The sequence below is a fragment of the Zonotrichia leucophrys genome, chromosome Z (assembly GCF_028769735.1).
Source record: "Zonotrichia leucophrys gambelii isolate GWCS_2022_RI chromosome Z, RI_Zleu_2.0, whole genome shotgun sequence".
Taxonomy (NCBI): Eukaryota; Metazoa; Chordata; class Aves; order Passeriformes; family Passerellidae; genus Zonotrichia; species Zonotrichia leucophrys.
The window spans coordinates 28,170,033-28,193,413 of record NC_088200.1 but is presented as its reverse complement, the minus strand read 5'-3'; the positions used below and the strand labels follow the sequence as shown (position 1 = coordinate 28,193,413).

At 39.3% G+C, this 23,381-nt stretch overlaps 1 protein-coding gene and 1 long non-coding RNA gene across 3 annotated transcripts in view; one reads left to right on the top strand and one right to left on the bottom strand.

The window, feature by feature from the left end:
- Nucleotides 1-23,381, bottom strand: part of ITGA2 (integrin subunit alpha 2) — a 67,531-nt gene that overhangs the window by 18,524 nt on the left and 25,626 nt on the right. For both annotated transcript variants that reach the window (XM_064736529.1, XM_064736530.1), the window contains exons 3-18: nt 22,117-22,226; nt 21,095-21,186; nt 17,467-17,581; nt 16,935-17,062; nt 15,645-15,793; nt 14,490-14,640; nt 13,897-14,062; nt 12,531-12,604; nt 11,041-11,179; nt 8,323-8,468; nt 7,478-7,621; nt 5,373-5,576; nt 4,459-4,595; nt 2,857-2,996; nt 1,749-1,900; nt 594-704 (exon numbers count right to left, since the gene is read on the bottom strand). In XM_064736529.1, coding sequence (XP_064592599.1) covers nt 594-704; nt 1,749-1,900; nt 2,857-2,996; nt 4,459-4,595; nt 5,373-5,576; nt 7,478-7,621; nt 8,323-8,468; nt 11,041-11,179; nt 12,531-12,604; nt 13,897-14,062; nt 14,490-14,640; nt 15,645-15,793; nt 16,935-17,062; nt 17,467-17,581; nt 21,095-21,186; nt 22,117-22,226 — 2,158 coding nt within the window. The remainder of the gene's footprint in view (nt 1-593; nt 705-1,748; nt 1,901-2,856; nt 2,997-4,458; nt 4,596-5,372; nt 5,577-7,477; nt 7,622-8,322; nt 8,469-11,040; nt 11,180-12,530; nt 12,605-13,896; nt 14,063-14,489; nt 14,641-15,644; nt 15,794-16,934; nt 17,063-17,466; nt 17,582-21,094; nt 21,187-22,116; nt 22,227-23,381) is intronic.
- LOC135459997 (uncharacterized) overlaps nt 87-23,381 on the top strand; it is a 30,152-nt gene continuing 6,857 nt past the window's right edge. The window contains exons 1-2 of the long non-coding RNA XR_010443135.1: nt 87-231; nt 14,547-15,601. This is a non-coding gene — a long non-coding RNA (uncharacterized LOC135459997). The remainder of the gene's footprint in view (nt 232-14,546; nt 15,602-23,381) is intronic.

The window sequence follows — 23,381 nt, the reverse complement described above, 5'->3', positions numbered from 1 at the left end:
GGAAAAACAAAAACATTTCCTGAATGACAGGGCTCAACTTTTAACACGATCTGAAGACACTAGAGTGCAAACACCTTCAAGTTGAAGCGCATTCTTGGTTTGCAGATAAGAAAATCCCTCTGAAGGACATGAAAAATCTTGACAAGTGAACGAGTGAACTGAATAATGTGTTGCAACATGTCAACTGATCCAAGAACGGTACAGACAGGTTACTCGTCAATGACAACAAAGGTGATGTAGTCAAATTAGTTCCATCTCTCTTCTCTCTACCCCTTTACTGAAGAATAAACTGAAAGAATTCATCTTTGTCATCAACTAGAAGTTCACATCAATGGTGACATGGCTGAACTGAAACGCTTGTTATGTGCTACGGTGGCTGATGTGTGTGTGTGTGTGTGTGTGTGTGTGTGTGCATGTGAGCAAGCTCATGTAACACAGGCAAAGGTATGAAAGGAACCAGGGGACACCCCTCCATGTGACTTACACAGAGCACCAGTTTTCACTTGCATGTGTTTCCCTTTGGTGTTTGTGGAGGCCACACATTATGGATGTGTATGGCCATGCAATTCTGAACAGTAAATCTGCATACTTACACTATAGGCCACAGATGCTGGAGAAGATATGTCCAGGACAGGGCTGGAGCCAGGATTTGCAAGGCCAATGTCAATGCGCAAACTAAGTGAATTCACAGCATCTGAAGGCTCCTGTAAAACACAAAAGGTTCAGATGATGGCTGCCAGCACAGAAAACTGCATAAAATTGCTAATTTCTCTTGTGAATTGAGAGTGCGCAGTAAAATAATACTTGCTCTAAACAAGGAGAAGCAACAGTTCAAAGCTTCATTTCTTAAAGAAAATAATTTTGTGCAATTGACCAGTGTGGGCTCCTCTAGACTGACAGTTTTCAGTGTGATTTCCATGATAAAACTGATTTTTCTAGGATTCCTGGAGACTGTGCACATTACAGTAACTACTAGGGCTAAGGAACATGCAGATTGTCTGCAGCTGTAGGAGCTGGTCGTCAAAGCCATCATCAGATAGCTTTCATTCTCATCTAACTGCAGAAGTCAAACTCCTATTCCACTCTGTCTTACCATCACAAAGAGCATCTGGGCCTGAGTGACACTAAAACACAGTAAATGCCATGTTTCCTCATTTTTCCAGTCCTGGATGAATCACCATCTAGTCCTGTGGCTCCCTGCTCCACATGGCACTAAATGTGATCAATAGGTCACTGCAAACCACAGCAGGGACAGAAGTCCTCTACCTGACCTAGCATCATGCAACAGAGCTTAAGGCAAGCCTCAGGGCTCTGTTCAGTCTTTCGTTCTGGAGAAAAATGGAGACCTGCTTATTTCTATTTAATTCCTTGTTGTGTATCATGGGTTAGGATGCATGCAAGTTCTGCCTAAATGTTAGTCTGAAGAAAACATCTGCATGTATGTTTTAGTAGTTCTTACAAAACAGTCTACTCAGAGGGAAATTAAAATCTATTGAAACTATAGACCATGGGCTCTGTTTTACACCAAAGCTGAATAACACAATTAAGAACCCTCTTTCCTATCCTAAAAGTCTGTACTGAATGTGACAGTTATTAGTTTCTATGAAATCATAATCTTATTAAGTATTTTTCAGCTCAGGGGATTTGGGTTTCAGTATACCATCCATGAAATTCACATTACAGTCAAAAATTCATCCACGCCTTCCTCTGATCTTTTGTTATGCAAGAGTACTTGCAATTGCACTTACTTGTACACTGAAGACATCATGAACACATTTCTCTTCATTATGCACCACAAGATCCCTCTGCATGTACCTTTCATTATTTTCTTTGAAAAATCCTCTAGAAGTCACTCTGGAGGACTGAAGATCTGCATCCAATGTTGCATTGTACTTTATAGCTACAAGAAGAATAACAGTACATTTTTGACTGAGCATGGTTGCCTGTGATCTCATTACTATGCTCAGTATTACAGGGACCAGGCTCTCTGACCACACTAAGTATTTCATGTTTTTCATAGCTAAACACAGAACAGTTTTAAAATGAAAATACTTTCTCTGGTGTTTTCCAAGGGAGTGAAACAGGTTTAGGTCCTGATTTGCAAGGGGCACATCAAATGGCAATCAATCCAGCCTCCACTGCAGATGTCTGAGCCTGCAGGTCAGGCAGGAAGCCAGTCAGCAGGGCCAGGGTTACCCTAGGTAAAGGGGCCTTGCAACAATGTCACTGAACTCAGAGGTGACTTTAAACAATCTGCATCTTCTCTTCAATCACATAATAATTTCTGCCACCTCCTCTTTGTTTTATGACTATTCTATTGTGAAAGTTCATTGTTATTTTATAGCTTAAAATCATGAGCTCCTAAAGGCACTTTATGTAGCACTGAAGCAGTTCAAATGGTGTTGTCTGTGAGACTGAACTTAAAAACTTCATGGGAGCCCACTGCTGGTCACAGAAATATTCACTGTGCTCTGAAAAGAAGAGCATCCTCCCACTGAAAACTGCTGTGACCCTCTGAAAAATATTTAATTTTCTTTTTATGAAGAGGAAAACTATGCAGTCTGTTGTTGAAAAAGGGAAGGTTGGATGAACTTATCTCCTCATTAATTACATTTTTGGGGATTATTGAACAACAAGGACACAGCTGTCCTCTATACTGTTAATTCTCCACTTTTCAAAGAGTATGGAGCCAGTGATGAACTAGGTCTTAAAAACACTTTCTCAAGCACTTAAGTTTTACATTAATTTTGTGATTCTTGATAGTCAATCTAATACATATTTAGACTTTCCCTTACTCATTTAAAAAATGGACTTTTGCAGAAATTAATATAAGACAAATCATTGAAATACTCTTACCCACTTGATTATTTTTCTTAGCAGGTCTAAATGAAGCCTGAAAGCATATTTTGACAGTTATATCTGCATTCTTGTTCAGCAGACTGATTTTTTCAGGCTTAAATGAAGCAGTTATGGACACATTTGCAATGCCTCTTGACCTGAAAAATATATTTCAAAAGTTACATGGTGTTTTGAAGAACACTAGGTAATACAGAGGCTGTTATCCAATACTATCTGTAAATGTTAGTATCGATTTTTTTAGGTTCCCAATGTAAACTTCCTTTAATGGCACTGGTAAAATTATTTTTCCTTAGGTATACATGAATTTGTTGATATCATTGCTTACAGCAATAACAACACATATCTTCATGTCAAATTAATGGCTGCTTGATGGCTTGAGCCTGTGCCCCGATCAATCCCTCAAGGCATCAGAGAATAAAGCTCTTGGCCTATTTTCCAAATAAGTAACCTTCTGCTCCTTTAGAGCTTTTCTGGGAAGGTGAGGATGGGTAATTCTTCATTTTTTTTTAATAATTTAACTTTTCTGAAAAACAACTTTAATGTAATTGAACAAGATTTTGAAGAAGAGTTTCAAAGGAACGCTGCATGTGAAAACAAACACTTTAATCAGAATGAAATGCATTAATCAGCCCAAATGTCAGAGTGAAAGAAGAACAAGCATCTTAATCAAATCTACATAAAGGCTGGTACTTCAAGGAGCATAATTTTCTTTAATGAAATTCCCAGCAGCAGCAGCAGTCAAAGGTCCAAACTCACCATTCATTTTTAATTATCTTGTTTCATTATGAAAGAAGTAGCAATTCACTGATATTTTTCTTACAATGGGGAGCCTCAGGCATGAAGACAGGCAAAGGAAAGGAAACAGCATTTGAATTTAGCTCCTCAGGCAAGGAGTGGAAATCAAAGCCTACTTAGGCAGGCAGATGATTTGGGTTCTGTGAAACCTTTCTATATGTTGTGAAAGTACTCTGACTTCTGTGGCAAAGGCAATTTGCCATTACAAATGTGTTTCTTGCCAGAACTAGTTGTCAGCTCTCTATTACTGCTCTCTGTCCTTACCCTGCAGGACAAGGCTGCCCCCATAGCAGCCTATCAGCCAGTAAAGGTCACACAGGTTGTGTGAGATGTGGTTTCACTTGTCTCACGCTCAGCTATCAAAATTATACTCTGGCTACTGAGGTACACAGCCTGCTGTTACAAACACGCTCCATCAAGCCCCATTCCCTGCTGCTGCCCCTTCCCTCTGGACCATGTGACTGCACAGCAGCAGCAGGAAGATGTCTCCCGGTCCTCTTATTCCTGGTCAGGTCCTGCCCAGCAAGCTCTGCCACCTGGCTTCCTCCCACATACCCTGGCTCTGCCCTGTGTACTGCCTTGGCTTTCAGTGGTTTAATGATAAATGCCTGAAAGAGAGTCAGTCTAATACTCTTTTTTTAGCTAGTTTTGATAGCAGTGATGAGGCAGTTAAGTGTGCTAGCACTGAACACGTGGAACAAAAGAGCTTTTAAATTTGCTTATTTTTCCTGTTTAATTAACTTCATGTTCAACTGCTGCATCTAAAGCACTAACTGCTTCCTTTCTAAGAAAGAGTACACTAACCATAGCACGACCACATTTCCATCAGCACCAACTGATACGTCAGTAATGCCATCGTCATCTAAGTCTCTATGGCCATCTACTGATCTTCCAAAGAACTGGAGCTTTTGTCCAAAAGCAGGATCCGAACCTAAAATTTTCTGGGAAAGAGAGTTTGGTTACTGAGTTTGCCAAAGCATGCTTAAGTCTGTAGATAGTAGCCTGGTTAATAGATTTTCATTGATACTCCCTGTACATGCAATGTACAGTTTAAACAAAATGCATTTGTGGGTGTTTTCTCAGATGCTTTTGTAGCACTTCTTTCTCCTCTACTGGAGTGGACAAAGGACTAGATTTTTCTGTCTTGGGAGCAGATCAACTAACTGACTGCTGTATGCCAGATACAGCTGGAAACTTTTTCCATCTCACATTGAGCAACCCAAAGAATACGAAGCTTAATAGGAGTTCTAACAAATACTTGCTGCAACCAGAAAATCTGCATAGAAAATGACAATAAGATTACCACTATAGTATATAGGAAGACCAGAGAAAGACCTTTAATATTAATGTATTTTTAATTTGCAGAGCTGGGATTTATCTAATCTTCATTGCTGTACATAAACACTGAAAACCTGAAAATAATAGGTGTCAGTTTTAGGATAGTAGTTGACTTCACACTCCGGCATCAAAAATGGCTCACAATGAGCATCTTGCACATGCTTTTCCTCTATATGGTTCATTTATAAACACCACAACATCAGTCTGGATATACTGACAGCTGAAAGGAGGAGAGGCACAAAATGCGAAATAAACCACGGGAATAACCGCATTCCTTTAAGAGGTTGAAACAGTAGCCAATTAAAGCACAGAAAGCCTTCTGTTTTCCTCGAGCAGATTTAAAGGCACCGAGTACAGCATTACACAACACAGTTATTTACCTGAGAATATTTGGTACGAACAGTCTTTTGAAATCCATTATAAATGTAAATTGCTCCCGAGTTTTGGTTTTCCAGAGGTGCACCTATTACAACATCATTAGAACCATCCAAATCAATGTCTGCAAGTGCTGCAATTGCTGATCCAAAGCGTGCATTTTCTGACCCCTGTGGACCTTCCAAGAGTTCTTGTTGATCCAAGATTCTCTTAAAAAAATGACAAATAAGAAAAAGCAGAAATTCAGCTATCATTGCACCAGATTAGACCTAGGAGCAAGTATCTATGTGCATTGTTTTTTGTTTCTGTTTTCCAGTACATTCCCCTCAGATAGCTCAACACTGAATTCCTTCCCCATTGTATTGCCCATTCAGTTTGCATTATGTCTCAAAGTCTTGGCAAGAATTACACAGCAAAATCAAAGCATGCTACGCAAAGTACTAACAGCAAATATAACCATATGTATGAAGCTTAAATGCCCCCTCTGTCCTCATCTGACTGTTCTGAAGTTTCACAATACATTGAAAAATACAGTTTCCAGTTTTGGATTACTGGTTTTTATGCAGAGGGAATGGAAATTATGTAACTGGACATAATTCTTTGAAACAGAAATGGAATTTCCTTACTAAACTAATGCAAAAAACATGTGTCCAAATGGTAAACTCCTGACCTCTCCAATGCCAATGAAGAAAGAAAGATTGGAGATCTTCATAGTTAAATAATCCCATTTACACTAGATAAAATGCAGCTCTGGCAAATAACATTCTCACCTTTAACTTCAGTTACCATACTGTGCTTAAAATTTTAGAAATAACAGCCAAGTTATTTATTTAAAATGACTAGAAAAGTATTACTTGCGCAACAGGAAAACTTGCACAAATCCAGATTATTTTTAAAAAACACTAAAAGTACCTTTTGTTATTCTTTCTTATTTAAAATTTAAACCCAACATTTGACAACTAAAAATTGTAAGATAGTCTTCCAATTTATTTGGTTTTCAAAAGCAAAGAAAAAAAAATTTTCCTTTTTTTTTTCTTTCATATCTTATGTCTGATAGCATAGGCAAAAAGACCAATGTCATCTGCCAACTTTCAGCTCCTCCATCTACATTGAAATTGTTTTAGGTTAGTTTCCTGTTGCATCAGGATACTCTGACTGAGGTCCTGCTGAAGAGGACCTCTCTATTTATTTGATTGCCAATTTACCTAGTAAAGAGACCATTTTCTGTTTTCTCTGATGGATGTCATAAATTAATTTGCTTTGCAGACATCCAGTGAAGGAAAGACTTCAAAAATGCCAGAGGGCTCAGTATGGTTAATATATACATTCTGAAAACAACTACTATGGGTCTGAATAAAAAGCACTGTCAGTCAAGCATCAGACCAATGATACTAAGCTTTACTGAACAGAGGGGACAACAAGAGTTATGGTAACAATCCAGTGTTAGAGTCTATGTAACAATGCAGAAAGCTCGTAGAAGAGCATTTCTCAGAACTGCCTTGGGAATACTGTCAGGCATTGAATACATTCAATACAAAATACATTGGATACATTGAATACAAAATACATTCACCAAAAACAAATGGCAAATTACTTAGCAAAAGCCTTGAGCTAGGTTTTTCAGAGATACAGCCAACCCATGCTATATTAGCATGAATTACATTGCCTGACACCAGGCCCAGGGAGACACAGAGAGCACCAGGCCCCTGACCCCTAACAGTGCTTATCTACTGCCTTGCTCATTGGCTCCATTTTGGTCTGTTCCAGCTGCCTAATTCCCAGATTACATGCACAAGCGGTTCTGGGGCAAGTTTGCAGCTGCTATTGAAAAGCAGAACATGTAAGGCAGCATTGGAAAGGCCTCCATAGGAAGGCCCCCTAACCAGAAAGGCTTGGCACCATTCATCCCTGCCCTTATGCCACATCCCAGGATAAGCACATGCTCTGTTTCTTGTTAAAAAGTCACTTTAAATATTACTAACACTTTGAAAAGATTCACTTAATAGTGACTTTGAGGATCTGGAGAAGCCAAAGGTCTTTCAGCATGCATGTGGCCAATCTGATTTGTAAGAAATTAGCCCTAAGCAGCGCTAGCTTGAGCCATTTTTACCTTTGTGATGGAAAACATGTACACTCTCCCTTCTTCCTTCTTCAGGTCATTCATAAACATTGGTGCACCCACCAGCAGCACATCTGTCACAGAATCCCTGTTGACATCCACTGAACACACCACGCTGCCGAAGTAGGAGCCAATCTGAAATCATAAGCAAATGGGTTGTTGCTGTATGTGGCTTTTGTAAATCATGTTTTAGCACCTGATTCAGAAAACTTATATCCACTAATACTCTAATGCTACTGAATGCTGATGAATTAAATTACTCCGAAGCATGCTCCATTGTTGGAAGAATCATATCCTTACACATATTTCACTATTTCTGTCCCGTAGTTGCTGCTATGGCTTTACCACTCAGCAATACAAATGCCAAGAGAAAGTAAGATATGGGAAGTATGTATTTTTTATAACTGCACAGGAAACTACCCAGCCTCTGATCTACTCTCAGATTTGTCTTACAGATGATACCAAAACCAGCTAAAACCATTCCTCTTTTCCAAAAGAGAAAATGAAATTGAGCTTCCATATCTGTCTTCTGATGTCATCTACTTCATAACTTCTAAGGCAGAGCAGAATTTACTGAGTCTCTCCTGATTTGAATTGTTGACAGAAGGATACATTAGATTTGTATATTATCTTTTGCCACTAAGTGGATGACTTCCTAAAATACAGTTTAAGAGCAACAGCTAACCTCATTGAAATAGTATAGCAACAGAGAAAAGTTCAAGCGGATTCTAAATGCTTTGAGACAAAGAGGAATTTTCAAAACAAATTGCAATTTACTGCTGGGTCAATAAAAAAAGATTCCTGAAAGTCTGTATTCATGACCAAAATATACTTGCCTGCTCGCCTCTCCGTGACTGCACAATTGCAACATTACCATCACTGTCAACATTATAAACCACCACTCTGCCAGTGTAGTTGGATCTTGGTGCGCCAGCAACAAAATAGACAGAGCTCACAGTCGAGAGAACAGCAACAGAGTAACCTGGGTATAGAAGTCAACATTTAACATATGTGAGAGATCTTTAATTACAATTTATCGGTTTGTTATCGATAAAAGCACAGAGGATGAGTCAATCCAGTATGTTAATTGAACAGAGCGACGATTCCAGATGGGAAGTTATGCTGTCACATATGCATAAATTTGCAATATTCTCCTGGAGAGAACAATGACACACAGATCAAGCTGAAGCAGGTTTACAGACTAACACAATAGCTTTGCCTATTCAGTAAAATGTAGACCACAAAAATGTGTTGTTTGTGAAGGGGACACTTGTGAAGGGAAAAAAACATGCAAAGAGTATCCTTGGAAAGAAAAATAAAGAGAAATATGAGATGAGTGTTTAAACCAGTTTTCAAACTAGGGAGGAACACCTAGGTTCTGCAAAGTTTGCAGTGCATTTTCCCACAGCTCACTAAACAACAGACCAGTGGTTAGTCTGAATAAAAGAGGCTACATGAACAGCTTGTCAGATGGAAGGCTGATTGAACTTCTCTGAACACTTTAATTGTCATTACCATTATTCTAGCATTTATTTGCTTTCAGAAAATGTAATTTAATACCTGTAAAAATGTAAACATGTATTAGCAGTATAAATCTAGCATTAGTACATACTTTAGATTTCTGTGGTTTAGTTCCAGCAAATTTATTTTAAGCAAAGAAAACAAAGTAATCCTTTATAAAGTCTATAGTTAAACTCAATAACAAAATGCCAGTGATGGGACAGAATATGCAGACCTTTAACAAGCTGCAGAACAATATGAGGAGCACAGTCTAAAAGGATTATGCCTTGATCTTTGCATCACACCAGCCTAATTTTTGTTCAGACACAGGGTGAGAACAACTTTTTTAACTGCAACTTCAATGAGCAACAAAACGAGATTTTATTCTACAAGTACACACCTTCCTAATCAATACAGAATACAATCACTTGAAGTGAGTGGGTGCCATGCAGAGCAGGGCTGCAGAGCAACTAAGCAGCCTGTGATGTTCTAGCAGCTCTTTAACTTAGGCTCTCCCAAGCTGGTGAGACAGAGCTGGTATGGAGAGCTCCTACTGGAGGACAGAAAGTGGAAGGGAAATAAAGGGATAGAAAAGGCAACATTGTTTGCTCCAGAAAGATAAAAGTACATACACTGAAACTGCCTTGTAGAGAAAGGGAACTATCTGAGCTTTTAAAAATTATTAAGAAAATTAAGTAAGAGAAAGACTGAAGAGATCATACACGCAAAAGAGCTACTGCTCATTTGCTTGGGTTTAGGTTTATTAATTTTGTTGGATGCAAGTACTGCTGAGCCATAAGGGAAAAAAGAGTATCTTAGGTGCAAAGAGAGCATATTGTTAAATATCTTTAAGAATGAGAAAGTCATAGATGCTTAATGCAGTAGCATTTTTCAAGGATGAAACAGCAGAGCAGGCATGTTGAAGATTTACAGAAAGCAGTTCAATGAACGGAGAATACAGACTGGCTTTATTGGGTCACAAAAGCATGTCAAAAATACATATGGAGATTATAAGTTGCATCTCTATTAAGTGGTAGTAATATTCAAAATCTATAAACTGAACTGGAAAAGGCTAAGAAAACAGTGACCACATATGAAACAACAGAAAGTCAATCAGCTTCTTATCCACATCGAAGTGGGGAAGGACACTCAAATGCTGTAACAGAAGCAACTCATAATGATCAGTATGATTCACTAAGCAGCCTTTTCAAATCACATGATTTATTATGTCTCTGTGACTGTGCTGGTTTTGGCTGGAATACAGTTAATTTTCTTCACAGCAGCTGGTGTGGAGCTGTGATTTGGATTTATGCTGGAAACAGTGTTGATAACACAGGGATGTTTTAGTTACTACTGAGCAGTGCTCACCCAGTGTCAAGGCCTTGTCTGCTCCTCAGTGTTTCCCACCAGTGAGGAGCCTGGGAGGGGTCACAGGGAGCCGGCAGGGGACACAGCCGGGGCAGCTGCCCACCAGTGACACAAATGACTATCCCATTCCATATGCTCAGTGTGTAAAGGTGCAGGGGGAAGGAGGAAGGAGAAAGGAGGGGACATTAGGAATGACGGCATTTGTCTACCTATGTCACAGCTGTGTCTGTTAGAGCCCTGCTGTCCTGGGGATGGCTGAACACACCTGTTTGCCCATGGAAAGGGATGAATAAATCCCTTGATTTGCTTTGCTTCCATGCTTGACTTTCATTTTGTCTGTATCTCAGCCCAGGAGTTCACTCACTTGAACTCTCCTGCATTCTCACTCCTCTTCAGGGACTGACTGAGTGGCTGCTTAGCTGCCAGCTCGGGTTAAACCACAGCAGTGACAAAGACTGATTTTTTTTTCAGCTTACCACTTTGATATTAGTAGGATTTAAAAAAAAAATTCAAGTTTTTATTCAATGAGCTATTGACTAGTACAAAATAATCTTTTTGACCAAAATTTTTTTTCACATTCTCAAATAATTTCTTAACACCATTTTGGGTAGGGGGGAACTTTCTAACTTCCTTAATATCTTAATCAAGGTTTCATAGATTTCCAGATTTGCATTTCAGCCCCTTACCCAGATATGAGCTATGATTTCTGTCCTGTAGAATCTTCTCAAACACATGGCTTGGAAAGGTGGTGGCTCTGTCTGAAGACTCCTGAACTACTGTTCCACTCCAGTCATAGGCCCCAACTGCACCCAGCAGCAGAACATCCTTTAAAAAACAAAAGCCTACATTTTAGAGCTACCTGATTTAGGAGAAGTGCGAGCGAAGCTGACGATCCCATGTATAATTTCACATCACTGGGTTTAAGGCAGTGATGCAGATTAAAGCCTGCAGGCAGCTGACTGGAGCTGCTCATCGTTGCTCCTTAGGTGCAGGACTTTACTGCCCCATTAAAAGGGATTATCACCCTTCGACTGCAAGAGGATAAGTGACTGCTCTAGCTTCTGTGGCACTGCAACTCATGACAAAATGGGTTTATTTAAACACTGTGATAATTTCCTACATCTGTCCATGCTGGGGTTGGGCTTGCTAAGTCCATGCTTTTATGCACCCATGATCCTGAGAAGGCTGAAGATCACAATAATGCAGCTGTACAAGAAAACTAAAGCCCTTTTTCTCAACAACAAAAGTGGCAATGAGAGCACAAAAAAGCTGATGTGAATAAATACAGTTTAATTCTTTACATAAGGAGATGCTCTTGAGAGAAGAGTTAAAACTAAAATCCAGATCAGCATGGCTCATTATACAGAATACTTCATACAGAAACACTTAATCTTATACTTGCAAACAGAAAACAAACATAGTTTAGTTTATTCAAGTTATTAAAATTCTTCACTAAACTGACATACTGTTACAGAAAACTGCAATAAAATTAAATGTGTAATTTTCCTCAAAAAATGCCCATATGTTTCTCTTTTTTTTTGCCATTTCTTAGCATCAACTGCTTCATAATTTAAAACTTCAAATTGTGAAAATAAATGGGATTTATAAAATATTATTTCATTCATCTTTAGGGTTATGAGAAAGAAACAACCTTCTTGTACTTTCAGTTGAAAGCTGATTGAACCACATTTGGATTTTGCAAGGAGAACTTACTTGATAATCTTAAAGTTGATTAGCACTAAAATACATCTGATTTTTGGTTCTAATTTTTAAGCTAAATATGCCTTAAACAAATATAATTAATTTTACAATTTATAGAGAAATTCTTTTCAGATTTGATTTATTTATATTTTGGTAGCTGTCTACCAGCTTTACAATACAGCTAGTCACAAACAAGGAGGAATTAAATTTTTGCAGCTACATGAACTCAGAAATCACTGAAAGCATTGTATTATCTCAAAAAGCATTGTATACATCTCAAAATTAGTACATGAAAAAACTATAATACAATTATAATTATTAATACATATTTAAGTAAAAAAATTAAAAGGATAATTTGATATTCTGCTTGTAAATAGCTCTTAAAATTGGACATTGTGTTTTTATTTCTCTTGTCTTACACTCATGTGTACATATGTATATCTATTTGTATCATTAAATAATTAGAGTGACATACCTTTTTTTGTGAGTAATATGCACTGAAGCCCACCTGTGACATTTCCATTTGGAAGGTATCACCTTGATCAGTACCTGGTAAAACAGACATGAATATATGGTTATCTCTATGTAACCGCACAAAATCCAGTCTTGTTGCCTCTGAGTTTAGCTATAGAGGGACTGTGTATATCCACCAATTTGGCCAAAGCATTTACAAGAAATGAAAATCAGAGCTGGTAAAATGTAGAAAATTTGGAGGATTCAATTGAGGCAAATTATAAGACGGAGCCAAGAGCCATGCTGTAAGTCTCTTCCAAAAAAAGGGCAGAAGATGATGGTCAAGATGGCTTGAATCAGTTTGCACAGTCTTGCTATTCTGGCTGGTCTCTTTTTGTGTTTCCTAGTAAGCATTAACACCCTGAAATTCTCAACTTTAATGACTGCATATTCGTAACTTCCAAACAGAAATTTTTATTTTCATATAGGACTCCTAAAAACTGTTGCAATTGTCTTGAAAAATACTGTGAGATCCATTTCCTAAGCTAGATGGATAGGAATTCAGTGGGATTGCTCAGTAAAAAGATGTATTCCCTTGCTTTGAGCAGCCGTATGGGCCTAGCAAAGATTAAATGAAGGACAAAGAAACAGGAAGATTTCTTCCTGAGCACAGGAAAGTGGCAGACAGGCTTCTGAGGGAGCTGAGTGCAGGCTACACATCTCCAAGGCCAAGGTCTCAATTTAACTTTAATTTGAAAGCTGGCTTTTGGGACAGCCAAAGTATCTCTGTGACACCTCTGCAACACCTTCCTCTGAGCAATACAGGAGTGTGGGTGGTGCTGGGGAGGAGGCCCGGTAGGCACCACACAAATTGCATTCAGTTCTGCCATCAGTAACCCAGTCTTCTGGTTTGTCTTGTGGGTCTGGTTTTTTTGTTGGGTTTTTTGTTTGGTTTTGGGGTTTTTTTGGTGGTGTGTTTTGTTTTAGTTTGTTTTTGTTTTAATTTAAAAATAGCTTAGATTTCACACAAGTGAAGCTCACAAGCATAAAGATACCCTTTATTCTTCAGGTGTCAACAAATACATTTGGTTGCAAATGGAAAAGCCCTCGTACCTGAGGCCTGTGACATGATAGACATTTTCATTAGCTGGGGAGTTTTCCCCAAACTGCACAAATTAACTTAAACCTCAGGCTAATTAGGGGTGGAGTAGCTGGGGGAACACCTGTGTAAACCAGAGCCTACGTTAGTAGAGTGAAGCAGGGAGAAGGCTGCAGCTCCAGCTACCCCTCATTTTCACAATACTGCATCAAACTGAAGCTAAACAAAATCCTAAGCTCATCAGCTGGGAGAATCTGATGTATTTTTTTAAACGCATTGAGTATTTTACCTTCTATACTAAAAATGCGTTCTCCAAGTGTTCCTGCTTCTTCCAGCAGTGCAGCCTCAGATGACACATTGAAGAAATACTTCTCTGTTGGGTGACTTGCAATTCCCTTGATTTCTTTAATTAAGTTTTTAGTATCCAGTTCATGCCTTATTAAGTATCCCAAAACCTTGTGTAAAGAAACAAACAAACAGCAAAATAAGAAGAGAGAGTGATCATGCTGCTACTCCATTTCTTCCTGTGTTATTTTAGCAAATATTCTACATAGTTTAAAAAAGTTGCCTTTGTTCATACTACTGAATTGCTTATTACAGTTCATTCCTATGCAAGGGACCATTCATACAGGAAAAGAACATAAGGCCTGGCAAGGGAGAAAACCACTGAAGTTGCTCAGGCAATTCTAGTCCTGCTTTTTCAGCCAGTGAAAAGACCAGTACTTCCCTCAGCTCAGAGGATTAATTTGGCTTTGCTTCAGTCTCAGCAGTGTAACGATGTGTGCATTACACACCACTTTTGTATAGAACACGTACTTTGATACATACATAACAAAACAATCCTTCAAACATGCAGTAATGTATAATTTCAGTATTACTTACAGCAATGCCAAATCTGGTTATATTGTCTTCATTGCATTTACCTATCACTGTTTTCAGGTTGGAGCCATCATGTGATTCGCCGTCTGTCACAACAACCATGACTTTTGTGGCCGTCGGGCGTCCTCCCGACTCAGCTGAGAAGGCATACTGTCTGTGATAAAACATTGGGTTTATCACTCATCAACCCATCATGGATGCAACCAGCACACACACTGTGATGGATATGCCCATCACTGAATTAGAGCAAGCTGCTTCTGTAGTGCATAAGGAATGTAACTAAAGAAGCAGGAAAAAAATAGGGCTGGAAGGACTGGGTGGTGTTTCTGATAAAAATGTAAACTTCAGGAAAAACAATATTTTTTTGTACAAATATTTCTAAATGAAAAGGGGGCTGTATCAGAACTGTTAAAGTTTTATGACACCAGGAATTGGCATCATCAAGCTCATACAAAAATGGAACTAATAATAGACTTCTCAATACTTCTGCAAATATTGATTCCATTGATAGCTGAACCTGTTCCTAAAGCAAATTCTCCAGTTCATGTGATTCAGCATGTATTTTGGCCTAGAGTTCTGTACTTGATAAAACTTCAAAACAGCATCTTCTTGCTGAGATGGACCTGGTTTATACATGTGTTCAGAGTCATAAAGCATTGGTTTAAATTTTCCCTATTTTTTCACACTCATGCTGCTGCAGTGATAAACTGACAACAGACAAGAGGTTTTTATTTTCTCTGCAACCAACCAAAGCCTGATCTGCAAACACAAATGTTATTGAGCCCACTGAATCCCTGGATAAACTTTGCTTCTTTCAGTGGTTTTGCATGTTTCCTAAAACCTTGTCCACTCTGTTTGATGCACTGTCATGTTTAGAGATCTGTGACATAACAACTCTGCTGGGTGCCAGAATTCCTTCAGAGTAGACTTCAACCCAATAGTTAACAACATGCTTTTCAGCAATTCTAGTCTACGTATTCCAGTGCCAGTCTGCATGGGACACTGTAAATGTACCTGATGGATTCTGCCTAGTGCTGGGAACCTACTCCAGAGGCCCTGGGTACATGAACTTCCCAGCAGGAATGAAGCTCAAGATGTTCCCACTGCCATGTGAGGTAAGTTACAACAGTTGCACGGTAGATCATCAATGCATCTCACCTTGCATTGTCAATGGCTTTGAAAGTATTAGTGAGATCTCCTCCCTTCTGAGATGTTTTCTCCATTGCTTTAACAACCTCATCCTTGGTTTGATATGTATTCAAGTTGAAGACTACTCGGGGATCATTAGCATATTGAATTAATCCCACCTATGCAATAAAGAAAAATGGTGTTAGATCATGATGCTTTACAATTAGTTACATAGAGTCATGATGCTTACTTATGCGTCAGGTTGGTGTAAAAGGTCTGTAAAGGCACAGCTCTCTTTCAACACATATAAAACCAATTAATATTAACACATTTGAAAAGCAAAGAAAGCTAAAATGCTCTTGCACTTTTGTATCATTTGTTATGGACTACAGTATGTTACTGCAAATGATCTGAAATAGACATTAAATGTTTGCTTGGTTACTTCTGGAAGGGCTGATGGATAGCAATAATACTAGGAGCTCTGGGAAAAAAGAGAAAATAGCAATAGTTCTATTGCAAGCTGACAGCACCTCAGTCTGATCTCTTCTAAGGAAGTCCTAAAGGTTAGTTACTTCACAGCACTTCGAATCCGCACTTCAAACCCTATTTGTTTTTAATACAGGTGAAGCTAAAGATGTAAGATAAGATGTGCATTAAAAACAAAGGCAAAAAAGAAAACATGCTAAAGGTGAGGTTCAGAAAGAACTGAGCAGGAAGCCTAGCTTTTAAGCACCTCACTTCCAAAGTAGCCCAAGGAAGAAAGCAGCCTTTGGGAAAGAGATTTCCAGTGCCCCAGTCTTTGTTCTCAGAACTGTTTAGGGAAAATGGACAACTGTAAAGACAGAAGACGTTTAAAACAAAAAAAAGGCAATAAAATTTTCCTTACCATCATCAAATCAAAAGGAAAAAAAACCCCTCAAAGATCAGTGAGTAAAGTAGCAGGAAAAGTTCCTGTTGTAAAGATGCAGCAGTTGCAATGTAAGTTGTATGAAAAGTCCATTAAAATCTGCTCTACTTTTATCACATCTCCAAAGGCTATTTTCAACTACTTTTATGTCTAATGTCTGAAAGAGATCTGACTTCCCTAGATACAATATTGACTTCTATTTCAGTTAATTTATATTTTGGATCAAATTACTAATCCCTTTTGAAATATGATAACCATGAGATAAAATTCTCAACACTGAGTAGGTTAACTGTGTAATCTGTGGCTTTGAGGTACTGTAGTTACACAGAATCAGGCTTGGTTTTCTTTAAAATTAGTTGGTTTAGGTTTTGTTTGGGTTTTTTTGGTCTTTCTCAAATATGTCTTTGACTTACCTGGGTCTTGTTAAGGCCTATGTCTAAGCCTTGTACAAATTTTTTCAAAAATGCCCGCACTGCATCCCAGGGATAAATGCTGTTTGACTCATCACAAACCACCACAACATCTATAACAGAGGAACACTCTAAAACGAAAATAAGAAGTGGACATTAAATGCATTTGCAGTCTCAATACACACCTCAGGTAAATACAGAGGTGTATATTTAGGTCTCACACAGGCAACACTTCAGCTCAGGAAGCTTTGACAGTATGAGAACTCAATAAAAGCATATGCAGGTTTTAAACCTGCACTGGTGCAAAGCCTCTGAATACAGAGGATTAAGGCCATATTTACATCAGCATCGGATCACAATTTGTCAGCCTTTACATATAAGTCCCAGGACTTCCGCTTTGGCATATACTATTTTTTTTTAAGAAATCAAAATTACCAGTCCCCCACACAGTATATCTTGATTTTTTTTTAATATGTTTGGTTTTGTTGTTTTGGTTTTTTTTTTAATTGAATGTGTTTTGTACATGTTGCCTTACTTTGGACAGCTGGAGAAAAGCTTCTTAAGATCTCAAAACTTGGACTGATTTCAGAACAAACTCCTGTTGCATAGTATTGTCTTCCACACTGCTGCGCCCACAAGGGACCACAAGTCTTTAAAAAATAACAACAAAAAGAAACGATAAAAATAACCAACACTTGTCTCACCATATCTACACACAAAACCACCACAAGCAGGACGACAGCAAAGCCCTCGGGGATCATGGGGCCTGCCAGCATCGCCCCTCTCACAGAGTTCCTCAGGGAGCGAAAGGAATTCCCGCCGCTGCGGCCCCCGCCCATCCCGCGCTGCAGCGCCAGCACCGGCCGCCAGGTGGCGGCAGCGCGCCGCGCAGGCGGGACGGGGGGACGCCCGGCATCGCCGTGAGGGGCGGGCGGGGAACCGCGACCCGAGCCGGGAACCGGGACCCGAGCGGGGGACCGACAGCTGGGAAGCCTCCGAAAGGCTCGTCCCAACGGGAATTCACCTGGCATCTACAGGGTGCACTGCAGCAGCTCGCGGTGAGCGCTCTCTCACTGGGCTGCCTGGCCGCACATTCCCCCCCGGGGTTTCGTTGGCTTTGGGGGAAAATGACCCTGCTTCGCTGCTGGAAACAACCTCTGTTAACAGCAGTGTTTTCATCATCCTGCTATCATTTACATCTTCCAACATCTTTATATGTACTGATATCAACCATATATTAAGGCAGTATCTTGCCGTGAGAGTATAGGGGGAGTTGTGTGTGTGGGTTGAGGTGGCGAGTCGGTGAGTGTATTTCCTTCTTAAAAGAAAACATTATAAACTCCAGGAAATAAATGTAACCTCTACATAACCTCTCTCCAACTATTCTGTGAGAAATTGTAGTTTCCTTATATACACACTCTGGTTGCACCCACCTTTATTTAGGATAAGAGGGACTTCTCTCAAGAATAGTAGAGGGTAGAAAAAAGTAATTAAATTCAAAAATCGAAAATAAGCTAAATCACCCACTTGGTTTCCCAGTGAGAGACAACATCAAACTATCCTAAGATATTTGACCAGATGGCGGATTTTGCAGATGAGAAAGGAAGTATATCCACATTATCTGATCTTGAGATCAAGTGCTTTTTTTAGCTGCTACATGAAGCATGGTTAGTTCTTACTGAAAAGCCAGATTTTTAGCAAGGTGAAAGGTACAAAATAAATCATCTGTATGGAGCTGGAGGAGGGTTACTGGCCTTTAAAATTAATTTAAAGTTCTTTTTAGATTGTTCTTATTCGCCCATTTTCTAACTTTTTTTTCTGTATTGTTGGTAGTTGAAAACTGTGATGTTAACCTTGGAGCAAAAAGCAAAAATGTTCTAATAATCTTTGTTGATCTTCAGAGGAATAAAAACGGGGGGAAATTAATGTTCTAGCACTGCTTCAGTCAGAAATCTAAGATGCATCATTACTGAAGGGGAGACCACATATCAAGGACAGGGGGGGACACACATCATCAAGGATGAACTTGAAAGGCAGAAAGTTATAAAGGGGCAGAAACTTTTCCTGCAGGACTAACATTAAGAGATGTGGGCATAAACTAGAAGGGAGAGAAGCAGATGGATTGGGCACTGGATGACTGCAGAGTGTCTGGAAGCATGCAGCCAGCATACAAAGCAAATATGGCTTCAAGATGCATGACAAGAACCTGTTGAGTTGGGGAAATACCAAATGCACTGTATAGTGCTTGGGAACGACTCACATGGAATACAGCAGAGACCTGGTCAGTGATGTTTGAGAGAGACTTATTTTAAAAGAACATTTCAGCCAAAAAACTGTATTTGTTTAGCAAGGCAAAGGAGAAGGGTGGTTTGGGCTGTCAAATAGAGAAGGGAGGTTTTACCTGCAGGGAGATGAGAGCTACTTCTTTCAACTAAAGGCACAGCACTGCCCAGTAAACAAACTGATAAAAACTTACATGGGAAATCCAGAAAAACCTTGTTAACCATCAGTGAAATTCTTCAGCCCCTCTCCAACAGGACTAAGCATGCCTCAGAAAAGTGTAATGAGCATGTGGGAAATTACTGTCGTGCACTTGGAATACCTGTGGGAAGCAATCCCCTGGCATCAAACAGCATCCCAGCAGGACTGGGAGCTGCAGCACAGATGTCCCAGCCTGGGTCACACTCCCAAGCCAAAGAGCCCAGGGACGGGGCATGCAGCACAGACTGGGACAGGCAAAGGGAGGCTGGGAGAGGCCTCAGGAGGAAGGGGAACAGTGAGCTGGGAGGAGGAAGGCCTGAAATAACCCACAGAGCCCATCACAGAGGCCAGCTGCCACAGACAGAGTCTTGGAGCAAAGTCCCAGCTGGAAGCAGCTTGCAAATAGGAGCAGGCTGTCCACGCACTGGGTTCAATACCTGCCACAATTAAACCACGGGGCTTTTGGTGTTTGTTGAGGCTGAGTAACAGATAAGCACCTGTCTCCAGAACCTCACTCTCTTTATGTTAAAAAAGAACTTCTGTTGGATGAAAGCATGACTGTTTATGTCTTAGAATTCAACCCGATTTTTTGTGTTGGTGTTTTTTTGTTTTTGTTTTTTTTTTTTAAGGACACTCAATCAATAACCTGTGGATCAGGAAATACTTTTTAACTGAGAGTTCAAATATTATTAGAAAATTCAAATTTCCCTGCATGAGATATTTTAAAACACTCTAGTTACTCATACTGACTAAAAGTGGGTATGCACACGACATTAAAAGTAATTGAAAGTATTATTCAAGAGAGAGAATAAGATATTTTAATCAAGGCCTTCTTCAAGTCAAGAAAATACTGTTCCTGTATTTTGAAGTTATTAATAACTTTACTAATTCCATGAGGACTGCTGGAAAGGTTGGAATTAGACATAACTCTAAGTACTTCATGTATTACATGTAACTACATGTTAGTGAATATAATAAACACTTGAATACTTTTGTGCTTACTAGGAAGATGCAACAAAAAATACAAAGCTTAAGGACAGCCTAGAGCCCTTCTCTCTGTATTTTATTGTTTTACTAACGCACTGCACAAGGCTACATCATACTGAAATACACCTACACACCAAGAGTTTTCGTGCTTATGACTAGGATCATAAAAAAGCTTGTAAAACAGGCATGCACTTCCTTTCAAGTAAGAATTCTATTTAGCAGGCTCCAAGGACAGTGGTTTGTGAAATATACACAGAGAAAATGCCTCCTCCTCCAAGCTCACTGACCAAATAAAAGGGGCTAGAAATACTGATATCTCAGGAGAACAGTGCCTGTGCAAGTGTTAATGATAGAGGTTATATAAAGCCCATTGAAAGCACAATCAGAACTATACAAGACCACCTTAAATAATTTAATGGTGGAAATATTATTGCCTGTATTGTCTGACTTGAATCACTGAGACATTAAGTAGGATGTTTAGATAAACAACAAAGGAGAGACTTCACAATTTTTCCTGCATTAATGATACATTTTACAATTGATTTTGGACCCTAGGTAAGTGCAGTGGGATGTACTAATCCATGCTGCATAATAAAATACATTTAGCCTGCACTTATGAAAATATGTGGATAATTCTGGTTTCTTGATTCTCTTTTGAAGATTCTGTGTGTACTGCATATGATCTTGATACATACCAGAAATCCTCCAGTTTTTGAGTTCTGTATCAGAGTCAAGCCAAGGTTCATGTCCTTTTTAATTTCAGTCACATTTGGAATATTTATTAAAGCTGAAATAAAATTAAATTAAGTAATGACAGAATAATAGATAAAGGTGTAGAATCAATTTACTAAGTTAGAATTAATTTCAAAAACTTGATTTTTCATAATCTAAGGTGCCTTTTCCAAATTTCTACATGCAATTCTGAGATAAACTGCATGTAGAAATTTGCAATTTGTAAAAGAATAAAAGAAACAAAAGCCAATCTTTGGGAAAAAAAATTGCTAACCATCAAATATAGACATCAATTAAGTACGGCCATTTAGAGTATCTGCCCTGAAGACAGCTGCAGGCAAAAGAGAGGAAGAAAAAAATCTACATATTGCATGTTTTTGGCTGGCTGAATAGATGCAGCTGAGTAGCTACAGTTACATTCCTGAGGACACCAGACTCCTCTGATCCAGTATCAGGCTTTAGACAAAAAACTGGAAGGGCCAGTGGAGGGCAGAAATTATCTGCACCACAAATAAACACAAAGGAGCAATCTCAACACACCCTGCTGCCTCGTATTTTCGCTGTATCCCAACCTGAACTCCATTTTATAGCTAGTTTGCAGGCACAAACACACACCCCTACCTGGCTTAGGGAGGACAGGGGCAAGCGCCTGCCAGCATGGAGCCCTGTGCCCACTAGCCACTGGCTCTGGGACCCACAGTGTTCCTGCCCCTTTGCTGGAGGGTAAGGACCCCAGGTGCTCCAGGGGGTGACACCAAGACCCCAGTGTCTCCAGCAGCTGGCATCACCTGGCCTGGGTCCAATTTTTGCTCAGACAGACACAGGTCTCATCAGCACTGAGGCCTTGCAGCACACACACACCTTCACAGAATCTGAGGTTATGCAGACAGCTAGTTAAGAAAAGTTTTAATAAGGTAGACTGGCCTCATACACACACAGGGGAAAACTTAACAAGTGTAGCAAGACACCGTTAGTTAGAACATACCTTGTAAATTCAATTTTTTGCATGTGGTTTTGGAGACACCAACAGGACATGCATATATATCTCCAGTTCTGTTCGCAGGATAGCCACTCCAAGGTGAACCAACCAACAACCTAAAGGAAAAGGAACTTGATTATGTCCTAAATGATACTGAAAAAGTTCAGCAGCATTGCATAGCACACTACAGGTAGCAGGTAGAGAGGCTCTCATGAGCACCCAAGGCATTCTGGTGTGGGAGTCCTCTCCAGAACTGTTCAGAAGCTTTACTTGCATGTCAGTACACTGCACTGGATTCACCAGGGGCAGCTTTGGTGGAGAGCCTTTGGGGATTCATCTGCCTCCAACACGTGTAGCATTTTTAATGTGACATTATGTCATAGGTCAGAAGAAATACAGTGAAGGTTCTAATATATATAGACACATGAAAATGCAGAAATATATGTGTTGGGGATCGAGATACATATTACTTATTGTTCTATCAGTTAATGGTTAACTGATTCCTTTTGGATTATTCTTTTAACTGATAAGCAGCTTTTTCTACAGGATCTGCTTAGCAACAATAAAACACTTATGTCTGATCTTGAGCACTACCACACCTTGATAACACTGAGTCAGAAAGAAAATACTGCAGGTGGTAACAATCTGCCGCATCAAGTCTGTAATCCTGTGCAAGAAAGTTAATACTTATGATAATTCTGCCTGCAACACAAAGTGATTCATGTTCTCTGACTCATTTGTTCATATGCCATAAGATTTCCCCCCAACATCTGCCCCTCAAGACTCTTAATTTTTATTTGAAAGCCGTTACAAAACTATTTAGCTCACCTTCTTGGAATACTGGTTAAGAACACCTCTCTTTTATCAAAAGTCTCTAAATGTTGAACTCCAGAGTTATTAAAAATAAAGCAGATTATTGAAAAGCAGGGGCTCTGGGTATTTGCTCCAGCAGCAACATGACTTTATTTTCAAACAGAACAATCCATGGTAGTAAGTAATGCATTTTGGAGACTGTAGGAAGACAAGCAATGGAGCCCCAATACAGAATATTGAATTCAATAAGAAATCATCTTTTTTTAGTCCATCAGTAGGTTGTTCAGAGCAAAATTGCTATTCTCTAAAATTTTATAGGTATCTAACCTATACCTTTATACCTGGTGCTATTAAAAAAAATTGTGAAATTTTTATATTTTAAAGCAATTTCTATATATATCGTTAACTTCCTAGGGATCATCTGATTTTACTGCTGTGATGTTAGTTTGAATAAAATG